General features: G+C 41.2%; 1 protein-coding gene across 3 annotated transcripts in view; it reads left to right on the plus strand.

Moving 5' to 3' along the window:
* The window catches only part of METTL9 (methyltransferase like 9), a 50,184-nt gene that overhangs the window by 2,622 nt on the left and 24,435 nt on the right, over positions 1-23,127 (plus strand). For 2 of the 3 annotated variants that reach the window (XM_010837191.1, XM_010837192.1), the window contains exons 1-3: positions 4,530-5,805; positions 12,419-12,609; positions 16,608-16,817. In XM_010837191.1, the coding sequence (XP_010835493.1) occupies positions 5,731-5,805; positions 12,419-12,609; positions 16,608-16,817 (476 nt within the window). In that variant the 5' untranslated portion in view covers positions 4,530-5,730. Of the gene's footprint in view, positions 1-4,529; positions 5,806-12,418; positions 12,610-16,607; positions 16,818-23,127 lie in introns of those variants that run through there. The other variant, XM_010837193.1, reaches the window with a different exon arrangement.

Below are 23,127 nucleotides of genomic sequence, written 5' to 3' on the forward strand. Positions count from 1 at the left end.
GGCCTCGCCCCGCCGCCCCGGCCCCTCGCAAAGTTTCCCCCCCACCGTCTTCTGGGCCGGGCGCCCGGTCCGCGCCCCGCGGCTCCTTTTGTTCGGCGGATCGCGAGGAGGACGACCTCCGGTTTCCCTCCCGGGCCCCGGCGCGAGCGCCCGGGAGCCCCGCATTGTTCCCGGGTCCCGGCCGGTGATTGCAGACGCTCGGCCACTTCGGCGTCCGCTCCTGGCGGCCGGCCGGAGGAACTTTCGGGCCGGCGCGTGGCGACCCATCTGGGGACCCATCTGGCACCGAGGCCTGAGAACTGAATGACCCGACCAAACCCATTATCCCCGACAGCTTCCATCAGCCCCGAGTATCACGCCGAAAAGCCGGTCCCTCTTTTTGTCTGGTGAATCTCTGAACGTACAAAGGTTCCATAAAGAAATTTAGCCTTGCAGCGTGAGCCATTTAACTCTCTGGGCTCGTTTGGGTGACATTTTCCCTAAGCACTTAAAAATGTGTTTGATAAGTCGTCACTCCTCTCCTGTCGAACCTTCTTCCCCTCCTACCTAAGAGAGAGATTATCTCCTTCAAACTTTGATTTTGGTATCTGACGGGAGAGATGTGGTAACAAGAAAGGTGATGCAAGCTTTCACTGGAGAGGTTATTAGAACTGGGCAGGAGCGAATTCTTTGAAAGAGTTGTTGTTGTGCACCGTGAACGATGGCGATGTGGCTGGCTGGATAGTCTTTTTCATTATCTTAGTTTTGTGCCCCTTGTGCATTTGCAGAATTAAGAGTGAGGTCTTTCGTGTTTGATTATAATGTAGTTTGCGGTTAACATGACATTGAGAAGAAAGCCTCTTGGCTTTTGAACTCTGCCGGAGTGTTGGTTTATAATAGCTAGCAGTTATAGTACGTTTTGCTTTCCCAGAGAGCGGTAGCTAATTACTCCCCATCTTGTGTCATCATTTTCATAGATTACTTTTCCTACGATGCCAAGTGTTTACCCTGAAGTTGATTTCATGTGTTCTAATGAAACTGAAGAATTATCTAAGGAGATAAAACAATCCATTCAGAGAAATAGTGTTTAGTTTTTATTTAGAAAATATTTGTAGTGGGCTTTTTCTATTTTTAAAGGAAATTATAAATGTCTATAGAATTTTTTTGTAATCCCACAGCTATTGTACTAATACTTTGTTAATCACTCCAATGATATTGTTCAGTTCAGTTCAGTCGCTGAGTCGTGTCCGACTCTCTGCGACCCCATGAATCGCAGCACGCCAGGCCTCCCTGTCCATCACCAACTCCCAGAGTTCACTAAGACTCACGTCCATCGAGTCAATGATGCCATCCAGCCGTCTCATCCTCTGTCGTCCCCTTCTCTTCCTGCCCCCAATCCCTCCCAGCATCAGTCTTTTCCAGTGAGTCAACTCTTCGCATGAGGTGGCCAAAGTACTGGAGTTTCAGCTTTAGCATCATTCCTTTCAAAGAAATATTGTTAGGAGTGTACATAAACTTACTAGGTGACCTTAACCTGTAAAACCACATTCTCTGCAATGGATTAGTCATTTTTAGAGTTGTACTGTAGTGATAATGTTTGGTTACTAAGATATATATATCTCGAAGTAACATGGATAATGATGTAAAACAGTGAGTAGAAATGTCATCTTTAACAGCTGGTAGAAATAAAGTTCTGGGTAGGATAAAAAGGCTTATTTCCATTGACATGGAATTATAGTAGAGTCTCTTGACTATAGATATTTATTATAACACTTGAGATTACTGATACTTCAGTATACTTGATGTTTTCAGTGCTCATAAAAGAAATGGACATATTATAAAAACTGAAAAACTGTTTAAGTCACTTGATTTTTATGGGGCCTAGGTAGAATTATAGCTGCAGACAGCCTCAGACGATGGCCTAACAAGACATCTCAGAATGTCTTCCAGTTGTATACTTTTTAAAAGTTGGATCTGTCAGGTTCTAAGGAAAATTAATACTGGTTTCCAGTACCTCCTTTGCTTCATTATGTTTCTAAGATACTCAAGTATGTGTAATAAGTGTGTGTTTTAACCAGTTGAACATAACAATTTGGGCAGCTAGTTTCTCCAAATGAAGACTGATCTGGTGCTTTTTGAATATTGAGTAGAAGGGGGAAGACTGGCTCTTTTCCTTAGAACAGTCACTCAAGACATTATTTTGAGTTGATGCATTCACATTATGAAAATATTGTCCATGAATAAAAGATTAAAGTGAACAAAAGAGATGTTTATGGAAACCACAGTGAAATAAATGAAATAGGAGACTGTTCTCTCTGCCCTGGCTGAGTTGATGATTTGTTATCTGCTTTGTGTTCCAGGATCCTTATAAACTTTGTTGCTTGTGAAGTAACTTAACTCTAAATGCTTTCCCTCCCTTCAAGTTAATAGTTTATACCAGGTCTTCTGGTGTTCATTTGGGTATGTGGGTTCCATAGCCAGCCATCTGGATCTTTTGCAGTTGCATGGAAGTAGGGTTATGGATTTGACTGAACTATACTTACAAGTTTTCCTTATGTTTGATTAAGAAATTATGGTGGTGGATTCTGTGTTTAAAAGAGAGATCTTAGGCAATGTTTGTTCATTAAAAATAGCTATTTACTTCTGAATCCTGGAGAGGCAAGGCTCCTTTGGGCTAAAGCAGCTCTAAACCATAGTCACAGCACCATTTTAATACCTTGGTTTGGTGTGCTTGGTGTGCTAGTTTCACAGCTGGGATTTGTGTTTCACTTGGGGCAAGTGAGAAGGAAGGGAAGGGGTTTCTCAGCACAGATCGATATGGCTTGCCGGCCAAACAGGCACCACTGACTTTTTTGTACAGACTGTAAAGTGAGGGGAAAAAAAATTTTTTTAAGAAGTTTGCTTCAGAGAAAATTTCCAGTTTTCTTAATCAGCATCACATTCTTAATCACAGATTGAAAGCTGGGTACTTTGACTTACTGGGAAGAAAGTGAGGCAGGTTGGAGAAGGAAATGGCAACCCACTCCAGTGTTCTTGCCTGGAGAATCTCAGGGACGGGGAAGCCTGGTGGGCTGCCGGCAATGGGGTCGCACAGAGTCAGACATGACTGAAGCGACTTAGCAGTAGCAGCAGTGAGAAACTAGATATGTGACTTTTCAACATTGGCTGACCCAGAACTTACAAAGAAAGTAATAATGACAGTAACTTTGAATCTAGTTTTTTTGAGGCATTGCACCTGCTAGTTAAGGCAACTGTTAAAGAGCTATTGAAACTTGAAAGAACTCTTAGGCCACACTAACTAGGTTCTTGATAATAAGAGTCATTCAGCAGCTTCTCAATTGATGGAGTGACAAAAGAATTGTTATAGAACTCCCTGGAACCAGGCCAGGACTGTTTCTCCAGTTGATACACTGCCAGGTTTTTTAAGAGCACAGATAACATTATCTGGAATTAATAAGGTAACTTGGGGAGGGAGATGGGAGGGAGTTTCAAAAGGGAGGGGATATATGTATACCTATGGCTGATTCTTGTTGAGGTTTGACAGAAAACAGCAAAATTGTGTAAAGCAATTATCCTTCAATAAAAAGTAATAAATACATAAGGTAACTTAAAATTGCAAATATGTGTATATCTGAGTTTTTCTTTTTGCCTTCTTATGTAAACTCAGAAATGTGCTCTGCCATAAGCAATGATGGATTTAAGATAGAATTGAAACAGTTTGGATTTTCTTTCAGATGAAAAAATAGTACATGGACATCACAGCCAGAGGTCAAAGGTTGTGCTAAATACAGGTTCCATCTCCTGCTTCTCACTACCCAGTTGGCTTGTGGAGGGGGACCAAAGTTAGGCATGAGTTAACAGTGCCCAGAGGGGTCAGCCAGCTAGCCAGACAGATGCTGATAGATAGGTTTGTGTCCTCTGAAGTGCCTTGGAAAGTCTGGAGGCTTTTTCAGTGGAATACCAAAGAGATTTTGAAAAGAGTTTCTTTCCTTCCTAATAACCTGTGTTGAAACCCTAAACAAGTGTTAGCTTCAGTTTTAGAGAACAAGGAAGGTCCCTTCTTCGGGGTGTACCAGAGGCCTTTATGTTCCCCTGTGAAGGTGCCCTTGGGACCCTGATACTTCCTGTAAAAGACTGTTTCAGATCCTCTGAAGCTTAGTTAAAGTCTTGGGATTATAAACTACTAACAGCTAGTGAGTATTTGAAATGAAGATTGCCAATAATTTGTTTATTAAATCAAAATTGAAGTGATTTAATCTGATCTTCCCTGCATGGAAGCGAGGGTGTCTTGTTACTCTGCACTTTCAAGTCTCCTATAAAGAGGTTGTTGGTTTAGGTTTGTATCATTTGTAGGAAAAGAATGAATGATTTGAATATTTACACCTGTGCTGTGCATATCTACAAGGTGTGTGTGTGTTAGTTGCTCAGTTGTGTTTGACTCTTTGCCACCCCATGGATTATAGCCCGCCAGGCTCCTCTGTCCATGTAGTTCTTCAGGCAAGAATATTGGAGTGGGTTGCCGTTCCCTTCTCCTAGGGATCTTCCCGACGTAGGGATCAAATCTGGCTCTCTTGCATTGCAGGCGGTTACTTTACTGTCTGAGCTACTAGGGAAGCCCTTGTACAAGGTATCAGTGAATCTGATACACAAGGCAGTCTGATACACAAGTGATTAAATGTCTGGACTGATATGATTGCATTGTAGAGCTTAGAATGTGGTTTTTGAATCCTTAGCTGTCAAGGTCAGTGTCTTCAGGTTGGTCTTACCACTCACTGCAGTAGCTAAGATTCTCCTGTACTCCGTTAGTGGAGCCTTTCTGGTTGCCTTTAGTGGTATTGAATACCTCAGGTCTTTGGTTACTCACTTCTTTTGAGAATGGCAGAGTGCCCAGACGTACAGTGTGGTTTGGGGATTCCCTTGAACCTCAGTTCTCGACTGGCTTTTGTGAACCTTGAACAGGAAGGGAAAGAAAATCAAGTTATTGCGCTTCTGTTAAGTGTCAGGCACTGTGTATATATATTATCCTGTCTAATCCTTATAACAACTCTTGGAGGTAGGTGGTACATCCCCATTTTACAAACAGAGGCTAAGAGCAATGAAACTTGCTTAAGAGCACAGTTAATAGATAGCAGAGTTGGAATTTTGAATCCTGCTCTGTCTGGTTTCAAGGCCCAGGCTTTCCCCACTGTTTCACGGTGTCCCTCTTACGAAGCCTTGTTGCCTGAGGGGCTGTGAAAGTAGGTTGCCTTCTCAATAGCAAGCTGTACCCACTCTAGTGGAGCTCTGTGTAGACACTGAGATTATGTAACAATCCAAGTTGTTTTTGCTGTTTGTGAGCAGATAAAGATGCAAACAAGTGCTTGAAGTTCTGGCCTTTATCCAGTTTGTGCATGCTTTGGTCACGTTTAACAATGCGGGGGGAGAGGTCTTACCTGTGGTGTCTTTCTTGTGACACCAACCAATTCTCTGACACCAGCTAGGTGTTCTGTGATTCACTTCTATTTGACACTACCCAGAGTTAACAGCCCAGAGATGTAAGGGCTCCCTCCTGCAAGACTGTCCTCACGTGTGTCTCACATGCCAGCTACAGATTGAGGGTCTATAGCCTACCCATGCTTCTGTCTGATTTGGTTACAAATTCTGGGGTTTCCACAACCCCCCGTCAAATTAGATAATGATTTACAGAGCTTAGGAAAACACTTGGTTTCTGTTTACAGTTTGTTATAGAGGATACAACTTGGGAACAGCCAAATGGAACAGAGGCATAGGGCAAGGGACTGGCGGGAGAAGGTAGAGGGTGTCACAGAGCTCCTAAGCCCTGTCCAGGTAAGCCATCCTCCCAGCATGTCCGTGTGTTCAGCTACCTGGGAGCACCCAGAACCCTGTCTTTTAGGGGTTTATGGAGGTTTCGTTACCAAGGTGTGATTGATGAAATCTTTGACCAGTGTTGGTTAAACTCAATCTCTAGCTTCTGTCTCCTCCCTGGATATTAGAGGTGGGACTGAAAGTTCCATCTTGCCCTCCTGGTCATCACATGACCATACACTCACTCTGGAGTTTCCTCAAGGTTTTAGGTGCTCTGTGCTGGGAACTTGGGATAAAAACCAAATGTTTATTTATTATTGAACCACATTACCCAAGAAACTTGCAAAGAGTCGGACACGACTGAGCGACTGACAAATGTATATACAAACGTGTATACGATTCAGTTCAGTTCAGTTGCTCAGTCATGTCCAACTCTTTGCAACCCCATGAACCGGAGCACGCCAGGCCTCCCTGTCCATCACCAACTCCCAAAGTCCACCCAAACCCATGTCCATTGAGCCGGTGATGCCATCCAGCCAATCTCATCCTCTGTCGTCCCCTTCTTCTCCTGCCCTGAATCTTTCCCAGCATCAGGGTCTTTTCCAATGAGTCAATGAGTCAGCTCTTTGCATCAGGTGACCAAAGTATTGGAGTTTCAGCTACAACATCAGTCCTTCCAATGAAAACCCAGGACTCATCTCCTTTAGGATGGATTGGTTGGATCTCCTTGCAGTCCAAGGGACTCTCAAGAGTCTTCTCCAACACCACAGTTTAAAAGCGTCAATCATCTACGCTCAGCTGACATTACCTAAAATCAGAAAGTTCATTTTCTAAAATAATTTTCTAATTCTAATTTTCCTAATGGGCTCAAGTCTTTTGTATTTTGGAAGAAAAGATTATTATATGCCATGTATCTGACTAGTTGAGGAACTCCAAGTAAGTTCAGAAAAACTTTTAACTCTATCCCTCAGTCTGATAAGCAAATATAATTTTATAGGAACATTGCATTTCTACTTTAAAGGAATTGGGTAAGCCCATGTAGGGGTTCTTAAGCCATGGTGTTTTGCACCCTCAGAGAAACTTGACAATGTCTGGGACATTTTAGTTTGTCATGACTGGGGGCTGGGGAAGTGTTGCTGGCATCTGATGGGCACTGGCTTGGGATGCTGTTAAACATCCCACAGCCCAGATCAAGGATTATCCGGCTCCAAATGTCAGTGGTGCTGAGGTTGAAAAACGCTGGCTTAGTGTAATTCTGTTACTATCTAGATCAGATTATCTTTAGACCCATTTATCCAGTCTTAATTGGGCAGAATAGTCCTGCTTTCTTTTCTAGAATTGAATCTCACAGACAGGCACACTGGAAAGAACAAAGCAAAGAGAAGCTTCTTTGAAAAAAAACTTCTGAAAAACCACATGCCCCTGAACAGGAGTTTGAATCAGTTGGGAGTGCTCAGCAGCCCATTCATTTGGCACTGTAAGGTGGGAAATGAAACATGCAGTGCTTTGCCAGGTGCCTGGGATAAGGTAGACGTTCTGTGTCTTCCTTCACTGCTTGCTGTACTAATGTAGTTCTGTGGTGGGTGGATAGCTTAACCACTATTTGCAGAATTGGGTTTAAGCAAGGCCTTACAAAAACCTTAAAGTTTTAGAAACTGACAAAACCCAGTGACAGCTGTCTCCATGGTTATCCTTGTGTTCTCTTCAGGATTTTACTAGAAACACTAACTTCTATCTGTTAGACTGCCTGTGATTTTTTAACAATTATTGTTAAATAGATGAACATTTTGTTGTTCATCTGTAACTGTACCAGGCACTGAAGTCAGTCATTGTCCCTGACCTTTTATGGAGCTTTGTGTCTGCCTGGGAAGACAGACCCTGAACATGCAATTTATAAACAGGAATTCCAGGTGCGCTATTTCAAATCCTGAAAGATGATGCTGTGAAAGTGCTGTACTCCATATGCCAGCAAATTTGGAAGACTCAGCAGTGGCCACAGGACTAGAAAAGGTCAGTCTTCGTTTCAATCCCAAAGAAAGGCAATGCCAAAGAATGCTCAAACTACCGCACAATTGCACTCACCTCTCACACTAGTAAAGTAATGCTCAAAATTCTCCAAGCCAGGCTTTAACAGTATATGAACCGTGAACTTCCAGTTGTTGAAGCTGGATTTAGAAAAGGCAGAGGAACCAGAGAACAAATTGCCAACATCTGCTGGATCATGGAAAAAGCAAGAGAGTTCCAGAAAAACATCTACTTCTGCTTTATTCACTGTACCAAAGCCTTTGACTGTGTGGATCACAACAAACTGGAAAATTCTGAAAGAGATGGGAATACCAGACCACCTGACCTGCCTTTTGAGAAATCTGTGTGCAGTTCAGGAAGCAACAGTTAGAACTGGACATGGAACAACAGACTGGTTCCAAATCGGGAAAGGAGTACGCCAAGGCTATATATTGTCACCCTGCTTATTTAACTTATATGCAGAGTGCATCCTGAGAAATGCTGGGCTGGATGAAGCACAATCTGGAATCAAGATTGCTGGAAGAAATATCAATAACCTCAGATACGCAGATGACACCACCCTTATGGCAGAAAGCAAAGAGGAACTAAAGAGCCTCTTGATGAAAGTGAAAGAGGACAGGGAAAAAGTTGGCTTAAAACTCAACATTCAGAAAACTAAGATAGCATCTGGTGGCATCACTTCATAACAAATAGATGGGGAAACAGTGGAAACAATGACAGACTGTATTTTTCTGGGCTCCAAAATCACTGCAGATGATGACTGCAGCCATGAAATTAAAAGATGCTTACTCCTTGTAAGAAAAGTTATGACCAACTTAGACAACATATTAAAAAGCAGAGACATTACTTTGCCAACAAAGGTCCGTCTAGTCAAGGCTATGGTTTTTCCAGTAGTCATGTATGGATGTGAGAGTTGGACTGTGAAGAAAGCTGAGCACCAAAGAATTGATGCTTTTGAACTGTGGTGTTGGAGAAGACTCTTGAGAGTCCCTTAGACTGCAGGGAGATCCAACCAGTCCATCCTAAAGGAGATCAGCCCTGAATATTCATTGGAAGGGCTGATGCTGAAGCTGAAACTCCAATACTTTGGCCACCTGATGCAAAGAACTGACTCATTTGAAAAGACCCTGATGCTGGGAAAGATTGAAGGCGGGAGGAGAAGGGGACAACAGAGGATGAGATGGTTGGATGGCATCACCGACTCAATGAACATGAGTGTGAGTAAACTGAAAGTTGGTGATGGACAGGGAGTTCTGGTGTGCTTCAGTCCATGGGGTTGCAAAGAGTCAGACACGACTGAGTGACTGAACTGAACTGAACTGATTCAGGTCAGTGGTTATAAATGTTACTGAGGAGACATGAGACGTGAGAGAGTATTAGAACAGGGGATCCATCTTAGTCTGGAAGTTCAAGGAACGTATTTAGGCTTAGGTCACTTGGGGTAGTGGGAAATGTAGGAGACAGCAAATACCAGGTGAAACAGCTTTGGGAAATGAGCCTTCCAGAAAACGAAAGAAGGGTGCAGTGTTGTGACACAGTGAGTGGCTGGGTGTTATGGGCTGATAGGGAGTGTCATGAGGTGAGGCTGTGGATACAGAATGGACAAATCTTGTAGGGCCTTGTAAGCCATATTAAGTATTTTGAATATTATTTTAACATAACTTCTGTGAAGCAGGGTTGTGACATGATAAGATTTGCATTTAAAAATTTGCAGTTTCAGAGAAATGCTTAGTTCCTTAAATTTTCAAATCGTTTTTAATTTCTGGAAGCCACCTACACTTTAATGTTTGTGTATTTTTTTTAAAGTTTTATCAAGATATAATTCATGACTGTAAAATTCATCTTTTGAAGTATACAGTAGTTATAGTAGACTTCACAAAGTTGTACAGCCATCACCACTCTCTTAATTTTAGAACATTTTCATCACTTGATAAAGAAATCCCATATACATTAGCATGAAGACACTCCCCATTATCTCCTCTCCCCAAACCCTTGGCAACCACGATCTACTTTCTGTCTCTGAATCTGCCCATTCTGGACAATTTGTGTAAATGAAATCATGTAATCTGTGGCCTTTTGTGACTGGCTTATTTCACTTAGCATAATATTCATAGTTCACATCTCAGGAATCAGTGCCTCATTGCTTCCTATGTTTGATTGATATTCTTTTGTATGGATCAATTACATCTTGCTTATCCATTCATCAGCTGATGGACATTGGGATTGTTCCACTTTTTGGTAATTATGAATAATGCTGCTGTGGAACTGACATTTGTTCCATACAAATTGTCAGGAGGAACATGTGTTTCAGCCTTCATCTTTAAAGAGAAGGGCATTACTCCTTTTTATTCTGTAGCATATTCTGATCAGGAAGCATTTTCTTTTCTGAAAGATTTGTCTGGCAGTAAAGGTTCAACCACATGTGTTAATATTGATGAGAGAAATGCTGTTAAAAACTTGAGGCTTTTTTGGGGGGGTCGGCATTTGTAAGCATTATTTGCAGTTAATGGTGCCCGTTCTTGCTTCGTTCTGGAAGTCAGAGTCCGTTATTGTTCTGGTTGTCCATTTACAAGTGGGTGCCAAGGAATTCTTAGCTACTCTGTTCCACGTGAATGACTTCTTGTCCACAGTAATAGAATGTACCTGATTGCCTATTACCCAGGTGATGGCTTTCATCTTGATTAGTCATTTCAGAGAATTAAGAGAAAATAAAAGTTAGAATGGCTTCAGTATTACAGAGTTTAGAATGTGAACCAGCAGGTCAGGAGTATAATAAAAAATGGTTTATGACCTGCACTGGGGCATAACTTCAGGCACAATGAGTATTAAGAATTAGTTAATGGTTAAGCAGGAACATTTTCAGACCAAGATAAAAAGTGTAGGCAGTGAATGTAAGAAGCTTCATAGCTTGTCATATAGTGGGAAACATAAGGAGTATCAAGTTCAAGCAGTTTTGGTAAAAGTGTTTAATGGTGAATTAACACAAAACCATTAGCTGTTTGAAAGATTTGGTTTATCAAGTCAGGGCACAGAGTTTGTAAAAAATATTAGTTAATCTCTGAAACTTTAATGTGCTTGTTTGGTTATATCAGCGTTAGTGTTGGCAGTGTTACCCAAGATTTCTTTAAATATTTAGCAAGCTTAGGATGACTGTTAAATTGGTCGATCGGTTATGTAAGCAGTTACGGGACACCTACTGCTGATGAGTGGTCATACTTGTTAGGGTAAGCAGGTTACTTTTGTCTCTTCATTGGGGGAAATTGTTTCTTAGTTGATAAGAGATTAATAGTAACTGATCTACTCAGCAGTTTCATCATATACTTAATGGACTGACTTTTATTTATCAGGCCATGTTAGAGGACCCTTATCTCATTGCTATTATTATAGGAGTCTCATGTGTCTGGCCCTGTATTGAGGATAAGCCTGCATTAACTTGTTTAATCCTCAGAGTAACCTACCAGGATAGACAGAAACCAGTGATGAATTTACAGAGTCTCAGAAATTTAAGTGATTGTGTGAGCTCGCACACAGGAATGGCTGAGCCGGGACTTGATGGTGGGCTCACTCTGAAGGTGCGTCCCACAGGCTGCTTCCCCTCTTGGTGTACTAACTCTAAGTGAAGATGGGAAACCTTTATTACACAAGATCACACTTCAGCCACAACTGAGGTCCTTGAATTTTGTTCTAAAATGTATGTTCTGGGTAGAGCCTGTTCCCGGTAATCTGCTTCTTAGCGTGTTATTACTTTGTCTTCTTATTGTTTGCATGTGACCTTAAGATCTTAATCTTTCTCAAGCACATTTGGCTCCTGTCTGTTAAACAGTGTTAAATGATTTGGTAAAGCACACCAGTATTTCTACAGGTCTCTTTATAGCCCACAACGAAAAGGGTAGCTAAATCAGGTCACTGGATTTTTTTTTTTTAATTATTTTATTTATTTGGCTGCACCAGGTCATAGTTGCAGCACTCGGCATCTTGAATCTTCATAGCATCACGGGAACTCTCAGATGCAGCACGTGGGATCTAGTTGCCTGACCAGGGATCGAACCAGGACCCCCTGCGTTGGGAACATGGAGTCTTAGCTACTGGACTACCGGGAAGTCCCTGGTCACTGGAATATTAAATCCTGCTACTTATTGATTTGTTCGGTGGCTTCGAGTTAAATCACTGCATTGAGTGTTTTTAGATAGAAAACAAGGTTAATGTTGGTAGTTACTGCCTTCTTGCCTTGAATCTCCATGAAGGAGAGGCCAACAGAGCTTTCTTAATCTCGGGGTACAGTGGGCCATAGTGCTAGAAGTTTGGGGCCAGGAGTCAGTGTACTTGCCTGGCTCTGTCACCTCCCAAGCTGCATGACTCACAAGCCTCTTCACCCTTCCTCCACTCTCTTACCTGCCCCTGAAAGTAATGAGTTAAACCAGAAACTAGGTAGGAGGAAGTATTTTATACCTTATAGGTCGTATAAGAGATGATTATTCTTAAAGTGCCATGAGATTTATGGTATTTGGAAATCTTAGATTCAATTTAGTCTTCTGTTTTTCGTTTTCGGATTTTTTAGATGATGCTTCAGTTCTGTGTTTTCATTTTTCTCATTCTTCTTTCTTTTTAGTGGTATGTGTGCAACAGAGAGAAATTATGCGAGTCACTCCAGGCTGTCTTTGTTCAGAGTTACCTTGATCAAGGAACACAGATCTTCTTAAACAACAGCATTGAGAAATCGGGCTGGCTATTTATCCAATTATATCACTCTTTCGTGTCATCTGTTTTTAGCCTGTTTATGTCTAGAACATCTATCAATGGGTAAGTGAATCTTGGATAATTTTTTCTTTATCCTTAGGTCTAGGAGAAAGAAAAGTTACCTCGTTGAGGTGTTGACCGTCTCCACAGCTACAACACTTGTAGTCAAAATCCTTGGCCCAGCCTTGGCAGGTTGCTTTTAAAATTCCGTATAACTTGATAAACAGCCTCATTGTTCTGTATTTCTGTGGTGGGAGTTACAGTGCTTCCTAATTTTGATGTTCACAGAAATCATCTGGGCATCTGGTTAAAGTACAGAGTCTGAGTCAGTAGGTCTGTAGTGTGGTCCCAATTTTTAACCCATTCCCAGGTAATGCCTATCCTGCTGCTGATCTAGTAGAGAGGAACAGGATACTTGGAACCAAGCTATAGGCAAAGTGTGCTTTGCCATAAGCACACTTCCCAGAAGCAGGTGTTCTGGGGAAGGATCTAATCTACTTCAGCCCAGCAGTAAATGGTGGCTTGCTCGAGTGATGGATTCTCCCTCTGTTCTTATGTAATGTCTAGACTCACCAGGATTTTGTAAACTTACAAAATTCTCTGTCCCTCGAGTGGTTTTCTCAACTAAATCTGTGGACAACACTGTAGGAGTATTTTTATCCTTTGTCAGCCAACTTTTCAAACCCCAAAGCCTAAGAATCCAGAGCTCTAAAGAGAGAAGTGGCAGGGCTCAGTGCTTGAAAAGCCTGTGGGACCACTTACAGCCGCTGGCTGGGCCCACTTTTTCTTCTCTTCAGGTTTGGAGCCAGCTCCTACTGAATGTCTTGTCTGGATCCCAGTCTGTCATCTGGTCCTTAAATATGTTTTCAGGCACCACGAGCCATTTCTCAAGATTTCTTCCTTGACTTTCTTCATTGTTTATATGAAGTTGCCTTAAATTGGCTTCAGCAAACAGTTGTTATTTTTGTGTTGGTGGTTGAGTTTATACAACTTGGTCTGCCATTTTGTTTCTAAAATTCACTGCATTGAATTTCTGTTCTGTGCCTTTTTTGTTGGGGGAGAGGACCAGGCTTGTCACCACAGCAGTGATTTTTAGCCTTTTTGGGATTCTGTACCTCTTTGAAAGTAATGTGAGGTAGAAATTCTCTGTTCAAATAGTCCTTACATTCAACACTTTGCTTATAATTTGGGGAGATTTCAAGCTCTAACCCTTCCTCCTGCCTCTACCCTATTGGCCCTGGTTAAGATTCTGTGCTCAGGGATTTCACATTTTGGTCAGAGGGCCAATACTAAGTCCCCTTTGGCTTCCCTTATCTATAGCGCTTTTGCTTTTTTTTTTTTAATAACCCCCATCCTCACCCCTTCCATCCACCCTCAGTGCCCCCTCCCGCAATAAAACAAAAACATCTCCTGCCCTGCACCCTGTTCTCAGCTGAAAGCTTAATTTTGAGCCCATTGGTACTTTCTCTCCATGGCGGTGGTAGCTTATTACCATGAGTGGCTATCTCTTACAGAAATAATTGGTATGGTAACCTTCTTGAATTAAAAAGTAAGATACATATTGGACTTCCTTTATGTGGGAAAGGGGAAAACCAAGAAAGGAGAGACTTGATAGCTGTGTTCTTTTATAAAGATATTTGTAAGGAGGTGTACCTCCTCTGTGGGCTTCCTTGAGGGCTCAGTGGTGAAGAATCCACCTGCAGTACAGGAGACACAGGAGACATGGTATTTGATAGCTGGGTCAGGAAGATCCCCTGAGGTAGGAGACGGCAACCCACTCCAGTATTCCTACCTGGGAAATCCATGGACAAAGGAGCCTGGTTGGCTACAATCCATGGGATCACAAGAGTCAGACATAACTGAGCATGTGGACTGGGATGGGGTGGGGGTATGAGTTGGGAGAGAGGCATACTTCCTCTGTAGATTCCAAATCTAGAGAGAGCTTAGGCCAGAGAATGTAGAATGGTTATCACACACACACACACACACACACACGCATATGTGGACATCACTAACTTTGGGACTTAAGGACAAATTAGAGAGCCATACCTTTCCATGGTATGTGTTTGCCGGACACCTTGTATTGAGCAAAGTCATTGTCTTGGTATTTTAAGTGGGATAATTCTTCAGTGTCTGGAACTGCCCCGCACATTTCAGGAAGTCTGACTTTTCTGACCTTGCCCACTAAATCACAGCAGCACCCTCAAGTCACTGTGACCACCCAAAACTCTTCCCACCTAGTGCTCCCTAGAGGGCAAAGGTCATTTGGGCTCAATGAATTTAGAATTTTTTGTTGTGAGATTTTATTTAAATCTTTTGATGTAGCCTCTGTTGCTCATGATCTTTGGATATAGCACAATGCTTCTTTCTCTGGTGCCCTTTTGACATGAACTTTGACCTCAGGTGACCTCTAGCTCTAGAATTTTATGATTATCATATCATGGGTCCTTAGATTCCAAAAGATATGGCTAGGGAAGTGTGTTATTTTATAATTGGGAAAGCTTAAGCCATGTAACTATTTTGCAATTTACTTTTGGTGCTATGGCAGGTGGGCACCAACATTTGAAACATGCATCCCCCAAGCTCCCCCAAGCTTGTAACCTCTCTTACCTCTTCTTGTTCTGATTGTGGTTCCTCCGTGAAGTTTTATGTAGCTATTTCAGAAAGTTCAGTTCCGTTTTCATCCTGTTTTCCCATTAGAAGATAGGAGCAATTGAGAGTTGAAGACAAAGTTTAGGGGATGAAGTTTTCTCTGGGAGGTGGTTGTATTGGTGAATATCTCTGAGGGTTTCCCTCTCCCATTTTTTTAACATTTCTGTGGGACAGAAGATTTACTGCAAACACATTGTTAGGTTTGGTTGACCTTTCCTAAGGGAAAGGAGAGGAGGAACTCGCTCCATAATTTTAATTTTTTTCTGAAACCAGTCTTACCAGGAACACCCAGTTGCACACATCCTTCCAGTCACTGCATAACAAGCTTATTGTGCCTTATGATTGTTTCCACAAAGCAGCAGAACAGTACAGATTTCCCTGCCACCTCCTAGACCAGTGGTTTTCAGACTTGTCCTGGGCCTGAAGAGGAGGCGCCTTAGGAGCTTCTTCAGGCTGCAGAGGAAGGGTAGAAGTGCTGGCAGCAGCGCCGGTGCCCTCCACTCTCCTGTTACAGTTTACCTTGTCTGAGTAACATCTGCTTCGTTTAAAGAAATGCTCCTGCTGTTTACGGGAAGTTTGGATCCCTGCCCTAGACAGACTGGGATTGCAGAGCTAGAAAACAAGTTCTGAGTAGGGACACATTTTATTTCCCGAGACGATGCTTCCTTGAGACTTGGTGTGATCTGTAGCTGCTTTTCTTAGAGCACTCTTTGATTTCTATTTTAACTCCTCTATTTTCAAAGACATTACAAAGTTTTAGAGGTTTTTTAGGATTTTTAGAATTAACAGGACCTAGCCAATTGTATAACATACAAACTGACCCCCAAGTATGAATCTACTTTTAAATGCAAATTAACTGATATCACAAGGACCACTCTTCCTCTTTTCTCCAGTGTCTCTTAAAAATCTATTATCTAGACCTATTTTTGCTACTCATTGTTCAGTTTCATATTGTAAATGGCTCCCCCCTCACCATTTGCTTTTTCTGCTCAGTGTTATTGGCTAGTGTTGTAGTCTGATTCTGTTGGCCTGACATTTTTTTAAACTGATATACATGTTTTCTATTACTCCTTCCTATTTTGACTTTAATTTTTCACAGTCATCTTTTATTTTCTTATATTTTTCTTCCTGCCTTCGCACCTTTTATTCCTCTCCCTGTCCCCACTCTTTTGGGTGTACTGTTTGCAGCCTCAGAGACAGATGATGATATTTGGAGGTGTTTTCTTATTTTGTTACCTTTGCTTTTTAACCATGAATCATAGACGATGTCTATTTTAATCATATACTCTTATAAGCATTTTGTAAATTCAGAAGGCTCTTGGTGCCATGTCACTGTTCTGTGTGGATGTTGGGTGGGAGGGCTTGTTTCATACACAGTCATCCATTTTTGTCCTTTTTCTCTTTTCCAGGTTGCTAGGAAGAGGCTCAATGTTTGTGTTTTCACCAGATCAGTTTCAGAGACTGCTTAAAATTAATCCAGACTGGAAAACCCATAGACTTCTTGATTTAGGTGCTGGCGATGGAGAAGTCACAAAAATCATGAGCCCTCATTTTGAAGAAATTTATGCCACTGAGCTGTCTGAAACTATGATATGGCAGCTGCAGAAGAAGAAATACAGGTATAGTTTTTAGACATGTTTTAGAGTATATTTCTTGGTTTTAGATGTGTTTCTTCTTAGTATTATTTTATTTAAATGATACAAATCAGAAACAATTTTCATGAGGAGGAATTTTAAAAAAATCTTTCCATGTTACAGCTGACCCTTAAACAGCGCAGGGGTTAATTCACGTATTATAGTCAGCCCTCTGTATCTGCAGTTCCTGCACGTCCGTGGATTCAGCCAGCACCAGACCATGTAGTATTGTAGTATTTACCTTTGAAAAATATGGGTCATGTGTAAGTGGATCCAAGCAGTTCAAAACCACATTGTTCAAGGGTCAACTTACAATTAAGTGGAAATTGAGAGAGAAATCATCTTTCCGTGGCAGTGTTTTTCTGAACTTGAGATTTTGGCACTGTAGGGAAGAAAAGGGCTTCCCTGGTGGCTCAGATGGTAAAGAATCTGCCTGCAATGCAGGAGACCCAGGTTCAGTGCCTGGGTGGGGAAGATCCCCTGGAGAAGGCAACAGCTACTCCCTCCAGTATCTTGCCTGGAGAATTCCGTGGACAGCAAGGCCTGGCGGGCTACAGTCCATGGGGTCGCCAAGAGTTGGACATGACTCAGTGACTAACACATAACACACAGGGAGGAAAAAGGCAGGTGAGAGACAGTTTGGAAAAGAGAGATCAAATGTAGGGACTTGTTCCCTAATTTGAACCTGACATTCTCAAATCTTGTTTTTTGTTTATTTATTTTTTTAATTAAAAAAACTTCAAAAAATTTGTGGTAAAAATATGTAACAAAAAATTTACCACTTTAGCAATTTTCAAGTGTACAGTAGTATTAAGTATATTTGCATTGCAGTATAACCACTATCACCATTCATCTGTAGAGCCTTTTTGTCTTTCCCAACTAAAACTTTATACTCATTAAACTGATTCCCCAGTCTTTTGTCCCCCTGGCCCCTAGAAGACACCATTGTACTTTCTGTCTCTATGAATTTGACTACTCTAGAAACCTTGAAGAATTGTACAATATTTGTCCTTTTGTGACTGGCTTAATTCAGTGAGCATAATGTCTTAAAGTTCATCCATGTGGTAGCATGTGTCAAAATCTCCTTTCTTTTTAAGCCCAAGTGATATTCCATTGTATGTATATACCAGATTTTGTTTATCCATTCATTTGTCAATAGACACTTGGGTTGCTTCTACCTTTAGCTATTGTGAATAATGCTGCTCTGAACATGGGTGTACAGACAGCTGTTAGAGTCACCGCTTTCCCTTCTTTGGGGTGCATACCCGGAAGTGGAGTTGCTTGATCATATGGTAAGTTGGTGGTTAATTTTTTGATGACTTGCCATACCTTTCCACAGCAGCTGCACCATTTTACATCCCACTTGCAGTGTACAAGGGTTCTAGTTTCTCGACATCTTTGCCATACTTGTTGTTTTCTGATCTTTTTTTTTTATAATATTCTTCCAAATGGACATGAAGTGAGAAATCTTGGTTTTCAGACCATCCGCTGCTTGAGAGACTTAGGAAGAAAGTCATTCTTTATTCAGTATGGATTCTGTTGAGTGGAAGAAGAAGGTGCTGAGTATAGAATGTGAGAGGTAGAGGTATATAACCTGCCGCCTTTGATATTTTGGAAGCTGGCCTTAGACCTAGAAAGTTCAATTATACACTCCTCACTTTCCTACCATCTAAATTTATAAGTAAGAGATTAATTTAGGAACAGACTAACCCTAGAGACAGAACATATTAGCGTAGCTCTTGGAGCAGGATTAGTTTTAAACTTTGGAAAAAACATAGATTTTTTTAGCCTGAGGAAGAGAATACCAATAGGAAGGAGGGGGAAGGGTTACTGTAAGTGGGGTTTTGCGTGCTAAGTTGCTTCAGTGGTGTCCAACTCTTTGCAATCGTATGAACGTCAGGCTCCTCTGTCCATGGGAATGCTCCTGGCAAGAATATTGGAGTCGTTTGCCATTTCCTCCTTCAGGGAATCTTCTTGGCCCAGGGATTATATCATGTCTCCTGCACTGGCAGGCAGGTTCCTTACCAAATGGAAGGAGGAAGAGGGTATAGTCTGTGGTGTAATCAAGCACAACAGAGCCTGAGAAGTTGAGTTAAAGTTAAGGGAGATTGACCTTCCTAAGAGCTTGAGCATTCAAGTCCTTGTCACTGTCAGTGTTTAAGTGGCTCTTAGGGACGTTATAGCAGACTTATCTGTGTGAGATTGATTTGTAAGATCCAGTAGTCTGCTCAGATTAGATCCTTGTGGGTCTGTGTGGTGGCACTTGAAATACATTCCTTCAATTAGAAATTAATTCACCATGTCAAGGCTTTGACCTTTGTTATAATGGTGACTTAAATCATGCTTAATTCCTAATTTGACTCTCTTCCATGTTTTGAAGTGAATATGGGGAGGAAGATATTAGAAATATGTCTTCAAGTGATTTTTCTCCCACCTACCCTGAGCCATGTCTTTGCTTGCTTGCCTGCCATTTAAACCCTTCTAGAGACTTAAGTGGCCAAATGGAATTTTAAGTGAGACTTCAGATGTTCACATTAAGTGATTCAGTACATGTAGAATTTACATGTTATGTTACCTGATAAACTTGTACACCATGTAAAAAATACTTAATTTAGGAGAATTCCCTGGCAGTCCAGTGGTTAGGACTCAACAAATTTTTTCACTGCTGTGATCCAGGTTCAACCCCTGATCAGGGATCTAAGATACCACAAGCTGCATGGAGCAGCCAAAAACAAAACGAAACAACAAAAGCTGACCTTGTTCCCCTAATACACATGCCAAAATCTTTTTGCAGTTTGACCTAGATAGGGAATTCATACTGGTTGACACTCCCTCCATGATGTTGTTACTATGAAATAAAAGCATATTCACAAAAGTGGCAACTTTTGGTGCAGTTTGAGGTTTATAAGACAAGTGGTAGGGTTCGCCTAATCCATGATGGCCAGGCAGACTTTTAGCTTACTTCCGTGGTTTCTTTCTTTCTTTTTTTGGAAGTAGCTATTTTTTGTTTCTCTTCAGTATATGGGCCCACAAAAACCTGGCTTTCTAATAAAGGTTCTGGATTTCATTTTTGAAATAAATCAATAAAACAGAAAATGGCCAGATTTCCCCTCTGCATTGACTATTGTTTATGCCAGAAAGCCTGATCGTAAAATTTAAGGATGTGGTTTTGATTTTTAAAACAAAAATAAAACTTTTCTTTACATTGTTGGTGTTTTGGTTTTTTATTTAGGATTTATCACAATACTGATTGCTTTGTTACTTCTCCAAGGAAGGTGTACTTTAAATCCTCCTGGAAGGCAAACTGTTACGTAACTCATTTTCTTGAAAATAATAACCCCGTGAACAGATACCTTGCTTCTTGGGTTAGAAATGCTGTTTTGTAAGAGCCATAGATATTTAGGAATGGATTATACAATTACTTTTTTTAAGTTTAATTTTTTAAAAAAATTTATGTTTGCCTTCGCTGAGTCTTTATTGCTTTACGCAGACTTTCTCTGGTTGCAGCGAGCAGGGGCTCCTCTTCGTTGCGGTGTGTGGGCTTCTCATCGTGGTGGCTTCTTTTGTTGGGGAGCACAGGCTCTAGGTGAGCAGGCTTCAGTAGTTAGGGTACACAGACTCAGTAATGGCAGCTTGTGGGCTCTAGAGTGCACACCCCATGGGCTCCAGGAGTTGTGCACGGGCTTAGTTGCCCTACAGTATGTGGAATCTTCCAGGAGCAGGGATAGAACCTGTGTCCCTGCATTGACAGGCGGATTCTTATCCACTGCATCACCAGGGAAGTCCTCTACAGTTATCAGGTTGGTATAAAAGTAATTGCGGTTTTGGACTGTGGATTTTAAATCATTATAACTGAGCTTAAACACATCTTTATTAATCAAAAAGGAACCATTGCAATCAACACATTTTTGCCAATGAAAAAATAAGTTTATTCCTGTAGCATAAAATATCTGTGCTTCAGGATTTGATAAACTTTTGAAAAGCATTTTCTGCCTCCTGGTTGTGGAAGCCTTTTCCCTGCAAAAAGTTGTCGAGATGCTGAAAGGAGCGGTTGTTGGTTGGCAAGAGGTCAGGTGAATATGGCAGATGAGGCACAACTTTGTAGCCCAGTTCTTTCAACTTTCCACGTGTTGGTTGTGTGACACACAGGTGGGCGTTGGTGTGGAGAAGAGTTGGGCCCGTTCTGTTGACCAGTGCCGGCTGCGGGGTTGCAGTTTTCAGTGCATCTCATTGATTTGCTGAGCATACTTCTCAGATGTAATGGTTTTGCTGGGATTCAGAAAACTATAGTGGATCAGACTGGCAGCAGACCACCAGTGACCATGACCTGTTTTTTGGTGCAAGTTTGGCTTTGGGAAGTGCTTTGGGGCTTCTTCTCAGTCCAGCCACTGATCTGGTCACAGCTGGTTGTCATGTAAAATCCACTCTTCGTCAAACATCACAGTCTGAGAAAGGGTTCATTGTTCTTGCGTACAATAAGAGAAGACACTTCAAAAGGACGATTTTTTAAAATTTTCGGTCAGCTCATGAGGCATCCCCTTATCGAGCTTTTTCACCTTTCCAATTTGCTTCAAATGGTGAATGACTAGAATAGTCTGTGTCGAGTTCTTCGGCAACTTCTTGTGTAGTTGTAAGAGGATCAGCTTCAGTGATCCTCTCAGTTGGTCATTGATCCTCACTGGCGGCCACTGCACTCCTCATCTTCAAGGCTCTCGTCTCCTTTGCAAAACTTCTTGAACCAGCACTGCGCTGTATGTTCATGAGCAGTTGCTGGGCCAAATGCGTTGTTGATGTTGCAAATTGTCTCTGCTGGTTTATGATGAATAAAAAAATCACTTGAATTTGCTTTCTAACACCATTTCTACAATCTAAAATAAATATAAACAGCAAGTAATAAGTCATTAGCAAAAAAAACATAAAGTGAGAAGTGCACATTAAAATGATGTATAACATAACCACGTTTATTTAAGAATGTATTCCAATATCAAATGGCAGAGTTCAGCAGTGAAAACCTGCAATTACTTTTGAACCAACCTAATAACATTTTGATTATGTACACTAACAAAGAATTCCACAATTCAGATGACAGTAAATAAAAACTGTTCTTCGGCAGGAAAATAATTTTGGCAGCATGGTTAGTTCCTCTTACTGCTTTTACCGAAAGTTAATGTGAATGTTAGTTTATGTGATCTGAATGGTGTTTCGTAGATGGTGGAGGATACCAGCGTAAGGCAGGGTGAAGAGTGGTAGTGGGGATGGGCTTGGAATTGCATCTGCACGGGTAGGTCATACATGGGTAGTTCAAAAGGAGTTGTGTGTACATTTTTGACACCAGAGAACAAAGATCTTTAAAGATGCTTGCCTTTAATGCATTATCTATAGGTTAAGGATCTTTCTTAAAAAGGAAGGAAAATATTGTAATTAATTCTATTCCTTAAGTTCAGACTCTTCTTTTTTTAAACGGAAAGATACTGGAAACTGAATGGATAGCCATTCATTCTCAACCCACCACTGTGGAAGCACTTATACAAAGATTAATTGTTAGGTTCTTTCTCACCTATATGGAGAGAGCAGGTTTATTGTCTTGAATAACCTACTAGAAGAGTTTCCAAGCTGTAATATCTACTCTGCTTGTGCTTTACAAGAGCCTGGACAAGTCACTTCTTTCATTTTTCTTATAAGAGGAAATTTCGTCTTATAAGAGAGGAAAATTCAAATATCTTGTTAGGATTCCTGGGCTAGCATGCAATTTGAGTGGGGCTGGTAAATTTGTCTTTATCAGTGGAACTGAGTTTACAAGTAGAAATCACAAAACAGAAGTAAAGATGAAGTTGGACTTCTATAAATATAGTTTTAACTGTCCTGGTTTTAAGGCTATCAGGATTTTGATTTTCTGTTATAAACGTGTGTTTCTATCTTTCAAAATAACCAACATGGAAACTACCTATCTTCAAGTGATTCTGAGATGGATTTGGTGAGATTATTCTAGATTAAAACATGCCAGTGATGTTTGGCTTCTGCTTTGTTGTAATCAGGTCTAAGTTTATTTGTTTGTTTTTTTGAATCAGATATGTAGTTTGTCTTCTGCAAGTTTATGAATTTAAACTGGCTGTTTGGCTAAGGTATTGATATACAAATAGCCTTTAAAAGTGATTTTGGAGCTGTAATGCCCTGCTTATTTCAAGTGACAGAAATCTGACTAGCTCCTTGAAGTTCATCAGAGTGTTGTTTTGGAGGAGGCTTTAGTTTTTAAAAAAATATAGATTGAAAAGAAGATGCATCTGACTAGTTTGTA

Source organism: Bison bison, unplaced genomic scaffold (genome assembly GCF_000754665.1).
Source record: "Bison bison bison isolate TAMUID 2011002044 unplaced genomic scaffold, Bison_UMD1.0 scf7180017864072, whole genome shotgun sequence".
In the NCBI taxonomy this organism is placed as follows: Eukaryota; Metazoa; Chordata; class Mammalia; order Artiodactyla; family Bovidae; genus Bison; species Bison bison.